This window comes from Taurulus bubalis (genome assembly GCF_910589615.1).
Source record: "Taurulus bubalis genome assembly, chromosome: 14".
Classification (NCBI taxonomy): Eukaryota; Metazoa; Chordata; class Actinopteri; order Perciformes; family Cottidae; genus Taurulus; species Taurulus bubalis.
Window position 1 is genome coordinate 2,240,395 of NC_136602.1, and position 5,953 is coordinate 2,246,347.

The 5,953-nt window shown below is 47.2% G+C and overlaps 1 protein-coding gene across 1 annotated transcript in view; it reads right to left on the bottom strand.

The window, feature by feature from the left end:
- LOC306747193 (actin-related protein 2-A) overlaps positions 1 to 5,953 on the bottom strand; it is an 11,834-nt gene continuing 5,881 nt past the window's right edge. Inside the window, exons 6-9 of the mRNA XM_079230215.1 lie at positions 5,651 to 5,800; positions 3,807 to 3,952; positions 2,112 to 2,244; positions 1 to 1,200 (exon numbers count right to left, since the gene is read on the bottom strand). Coding sequence (XP_079086341.1) covers positions 1,030 to 1,200; positions 2,112 to 2,244; positions 3,807 to 3,952; positions 5,651 to 5,800 — 600 coding nt within the window. The 3' untranslated portion in view covers positions 1 to 1,029. The remainder of the gene's footprint in view (positions 1,201 to 2,111; positions 2,245 to 3,806; positions 3,953 to 5,650; positions 5,801 to 5,953) is intronic.

A 5,953-nucleotide genomic window follows, 5' to 3' on the forward strand; every position in this document is an offset into this window, starting at 1 on the left:
TATAAATCACTTTTCTTTATTTAAATCAGCGTTAGCCAGTTATGCTATGAACAACACAGTAAAACAAAAACCGTGACAAAAAGACATTAAAACGCGAGAGATCAAGTCAACATTAACTGCACTTGGCACTGGAGAGGAAAAGAAAGAAAAATATACACTTTTTTGTGTTAATACTCAAAATAGAAGTGCCTCCAGCAGTCATTGAGACTGGAGGACTTAAATATGGTCTCAACAGTAATTCAACCGTTTTTATTTCCTTCCAAATCGCTGGAAGAGGCAGAGAGGAAGGCCGTCTGATGAGGAACAAATACTAAGCCCCGCCCCCAAAAAAGAAGTACCGTCACACACACTCCACATCAAACCTGTTTTTTGTGTATGTGTGTGTGTGTGTGTGTGTGTGTGCATTTGTCCCTTTGTAGATTAATTATTCATTAAAATAAACAAACATGGAGGAGCTTCTGTTACACAAAACCCTCCCTTTACAGTGGTAGTCGTGCACCGCAACACCTGTCAATCAAAGAGGAACAGGAGGAGTTGCAAAGGAAGAGCAGAACAAAATAAAAATCATCATATATTTAAAAAAAAAGAAATTTAAAAAAAAAAAAAAAGTGATCAGTCCTCGCTCATCTGGACCAGAAGCTGGAAGCGGTCTGTGGACCCTGATTGTGACGTTACAGAAACTTTGCATCACTTTATTTACCCCAAATTTAACCAAAAAAAAAAATTCGATTTTGGAGGAAAACATCCTGATTTTTAAACCTTCTGCACGAGTAAAAAAAAACAAAACAACACCAGCAGGACAACATTAACCCTTTGTGGTGGTTTCAGTGTGAATCTGCTTGAGGGAAAAGTGTGAGCAGATCCCAAACGAGGAGAGAGGAGAGAGGAGAGGAGGAAGCGAAGGTTCGATTCCCTCTGATGTTTGAGGCCGAGAGAGAAGAAGAAGAGGGATAAATAGATATATAACTCTGCGATGTGGACGAGGGTGTGTGTGTGTGTGTGTGTGTGTGTGTGTTCTGTCCGGCCGCTCTATCTGACGGTGACGCCGAGCTTCTCCAGCACGCGGACTCCCTTCTCCTCGTACTCCTCGCGGGTCAGCCAGAAGTTGTCCTTGTCCTTCATGATGTCGGCGAGCACGGCGCCGCCCAGGAACACCATGTGCTTCCTGCGGGGCGGGTCCTCGATCCGGATCTTGAATTTCTGCAGAACAAAAAGATGGATGGAGACAATTAAAGACTGCGTGGAGAACCCGGTTTCTGCAGGAAAGGAGTAAAGACCTTTTTATGCCTCAAAAAGTGACATTTTTTACTTAGTTTGATATATTTGTTTTCAGTTCCAATACTTCTTGTTAATGAAATAATAACACTGCAAACTGAACAAGGAACTCTCCAACCTGTTGCATTATTAAAAATATTCATATTTAAAATAAATAAGCACATATATAAGTTTCCAGTTGACGTAGTGACGGTTCTGATGGTGTCAGAGTCTCTGGAGGTCTATGACTCGTGTTTATTAATGTGCTTTTATTCATGTTTTGGTCTCCAGCAGCTCAGCAACACTCAGAGCGTCTCTGTGGGTTCCTCATGTCACATTAATACTCAAAATCAGCTTGAATTCATGTCAAGTTTTGAAGACGAGAGAAGCTTCAGCCACGTGGAACTTATACCCAAATAAAAAGGTAAACTACAAACCTGTTAAAACACCTACAAGTGAAACACACTCAGGAGCTTCCATTCCAAAAGGAGGTAAACAGTCCAAGGAGTGAAGATGAGTCATCTGCAGACTTTTGTTTACAAGTAAAAATCAACAGAGTCTTTGGGGCGCTGGAGGGGAACCGGAATGCAGGGACATTCTTCCAAAACTAATTATTTATCGTAGAGAAGAACCCCCCCACATACATGTATATATATACATACATACATACATACATACATATTTATATATATATATATATATATATATATATATATATATATATATATATATATTTTTTTTTTTAAGCGATTGGTTTAAGTTAAATTAGTGTCTGTTGCCCTCCACCGCCCCCTGGTGGCGGTCTACGTGCGCCGCGTGACCCGTTCCCAAAGAGGCGTTGGCGGGCGGCGTCTCACCGACAGCTTGTCCACGTCGCCCTTCAGCACGCGCTCCAGGTACAGCTGCTTCAGCTCCCGCTCCAGACGGGACGGCAGCCCCGGGTACATGGTGGAGCCGCCCGACAGCACGATGTGCTTGTAGAACTCGGACCTGGGAGGGGGGGAGAGAGAAGGGGAGAGAGGGTGAGAGAGGGTGAGAGAAGGTGAGAGAAGGGGAGAGAGGGTGAGAGAGGGGGAGAGAAGGTGAGAGAGGGTGAGAGAGGGGGAGAGAGGGGGAGAGAGAAGGGGAGAGAGAGAAGGGGAGAGAAGGGGAGAGAGGGTGAGAGAGAAGGGGAGAGAGAGAAGGGGAGAGAAGGGGAGAGAGGGTGAGAGAGGGTGAGAGAAGGGGAGAGAGGGTGAGAGAGGGGGAGAGAAGGTGAGAGAAGGGGAGAGAGGGTGAGAGAGGGTGAGAGAAGGTGAGAGAAGGTGAGAGAAGGGGAGAGAGGGTGAGAGAGGGTGAGAGAAGGTGAGAGAAGGTGAGAGAAGGTGAGAGAAGGGGAGAGAGGGGGAGAGAAGGGGAGAGAAGGGGAGAGAAGGGGAGAGAGGGTGAGAGAGAAGGGGAGAGAGAGAAGGGGAGAGAGGGTGAGAGAGGGTGAGAGAAGGGGAGAGAGGGTGAGAGAGGGGGAGAGAAGGTGAGAGAAGGGGAGAGAAGGGGAGAGAGGGTGAGAGAAGGGGAGAGAGGGTGAGAGAAGGTGAGAGAAGGGGAGAGAAGGGGAGAGAGGGTGAGAGAGGGTTAGAGAAGGTGAGAGAAGGGGAGAGAGGGGGAGAGAAGGGGAGAGAAGGTGAGAGAGGGGGAGAGAAGGGGAGAGAAGGTGAGAGAGGGGGAAAGAAGGTGAGAGAAGGTGAGAGAAGGGGAGAGAGGGTGAGAGAGGGGGAGAGAAGGGGAGAGAGGGTGAGAGAAGGTGAGAGAAGGTGAGAGAAGGGGAGAGAGGGTGAGAGAGGGTGAGAGAGGGGGAGAGAAGGGGAGAGAAGGGGAGAGAGGGTGAGAGAGGGGGAGAGAAGGTGAGAGAAGGGGAGAGAGGGTGAGAGAGGGGGAGAGAAGGGGAGAGAAGGGGAGAGAGGGTGAGAGAGGGGGAGAGAAGGTGAGAGAAGGGGAAAGAAGGTGAGAGAGGGTGAGAGAGAAGGGGAGAGAGGGTGAGAGAGACGGGGAGAGAGGGTGAGAGAGAAGGGGAGAGAAGGGGAGAGAGGGTGAGAGAGGGGGGGTGAGAGGGGGGAGGGTGAGAGAGGGGGGAGAGTGGGGGAGAGTGGGTGAGAGAGGGTGAGAGAGGGGGAGAGAGGGTGAGAGAGGGGGTGAGAGGGGGGGGGGGAGAGAGGGTGAGAGAGGGTGATAGGGGGTGAGAGAGGGGAGAGAGAAGGGGAGAGCGGGGGAGAGAAGTGGTGTGTGTGTGTGTCTGTCTGTGGTGTGTGGGCCGACAAGCGTGTGTGTGTGTGTCTGTCTGTCTGTAGTGTTTGTGTGGGGGTTGTGTGTGTGTGTGTGTGTGTGTGTGTGTGTGTGTGTGTGTGTGTGTGTGTGTGTGTGGGCCGACAAGCGCGCGCGTGTGTGTGTTTGCGTGCGTGTCTGTGGGTGTGTCTGTGGTGTGTGGGGTGCGTGTGTGTGGGCCGACAAGCGTAAGAGTGAGTGAGTGAGTGAGTGAGTGAGTGAGTGAGTGAGTGAGTGAGTGAGTGTAAACTCACCTGGTGTCGATGTCGGCTGCCTGGATGGTGTTGAAGAGGAGCTCCGCCACGCCGACGCCCTCCACGTTGATGAGGTGCGGCTGGAACAGAGCCTCCGGGGCCTCGAACCGCTCTCCTCCCACCTTGATCAGCCGGCCGTCTGGCAGCTGGAGACGAGGGGGAGAGAGAGACGGGGGAGGGGTTAAAGAAAATGAAACATGACACCGCTGAGGAGGCGGAGCTTAATGCACGACCCATACATCTTGACTGTAAGAATTAAAGTATGATGCGGCTCAGTGGCGACGCAATAACGTCTCAATAAAGACAGATGTAGCGCGTGGTGTGTGTGTGTGTGTGTGTGTGTGTGTAAAGGCTTCATTCAGCAGAGGGCAGTGGGAGGAAGCGTATCCCAGCAGCCGCCGCCGCAGAGCGGCTGCACAGGAAATGATGTAACGAGCAGTTCAGGGCCCTTCGGCCCCGCAGTCACACATTGCCCTCCTTGTTTTCGGGCACACACTCGTACTCGCACACACACACACACACACACACACACACGCCCACGCTCACCCAAACACACACACACACACACACACGCTCACCCAAACACACACACGGTCGGTGAGCTCCGAGACACAACATGTGCTCGGTAAGGCGTGCAGCGGCGCAGACGTCGGGGTCTGCGTTTAGATTCTGTGGTTCCCCTTTGGAGGAGGAGGAGGAGGAGGGTGGAAAGAAAAGCAAGCCGGGTGTTTGAGTCCCAGAGAAAACAGTCAGTCAGCAGCGCTGCCCGTCCCAGAGCGGCGGTCTGAGGCAGCTCCAGTTTTCACGTTAGGATTACTTCACAAATACTGACACTTCTGTGAGGAACGGATCCTTCTGGGAGCGACGCGTTCTGAGCAGAAATGGGGAAGCTTGCGCGCGCGCATATATATATATATATATATATATAAATTATTTTAATTTTTCTAAGAAAGAGAAGGCTGGAAATATGTCGCCGTTTCACGTAGAAATGACCGCTGCCAAACGTCCTCTTTGTTTTGGAGGAAAATCAAGATTTTTTTTTTTAAATGTTCTTTATCCTCATATTCAGTTACACATTATCTCTGAGTTACAGGTCTAATTTAGCTCCCCTTTCTTTAATATTTAAAAAAAAAATCTCATTTTAATTTTTTTTTAAATCTCATTTAAATCTCATTTTTTTTAAAGATCTAAGATTTTTTTAAATAAAAAATAAAAATAAAAAAATATGTCAAATATATTAAGAAATCTCATTTTAATAAAATGTAAATGATTTATATTTTTAATTGTATTAAAATGATATATATATAAATAAAAATACATATATTAAATATATATATATTGTATATTTATTTTTTATTTATATATTTATTTTTATTTATATAGTAAAATTAAAATGAGATAAAAAAAAAATATACACACACAGAGTACATATATATTTTTCTTTTCTTTTTCTTTTTCTACTTAAATGTGCTGTCACGTTTCCCTACGACTGGTATCTGCATTACATGAATGTAATATTAATATCTGCATTACATGAATGTAATATTAATATCTGCATTACATGAATGCAATATTAATATCTGCATTACATGAATGCAATATTAATATCTGCATTACATGAATGTAATATTAATATCTGCATTACATGAATGTAATATCTGCTGCTCAGAGCGTCATGTGACCAGCAGCAGGTTCTCAACACTCGGCTCCCGTCTGGACACCTGAGGACGAACACCAGCTCACCTCATGAGCCCAGGAAGCCACATCCTGCACTTCCTGTGCAGGAAGAATCCCTTTCCATCGACTTAATGCATTACAGGATGAATTAAAGTGGGCGTGTTCACCGTGTAGGACTCCACCAGCACCGTGGTCTCCAGCGACAGCTTCTGCTCCTGCTCGACGTTGTAGCCCACGTAGCACAGCTTCTCCTTCATCATGCGCACCGTCTCAAAGTCTGCAGAGTGGTTGAAGGCGTAGCCCCTCAGCAGCAGCAGCTGCACCCGGGGGTGAAAGGGGGGGAGAAGGATACTGTATGAGAGACGTATTCATTTAAACAGGAACAAGAGGACGAGAAGACCCCGTTACTTCCTTTGTTCTTCATTCAAAGAGCATGAAGCCAGTTCCCTCCAACTAAAGAGAAACAACAC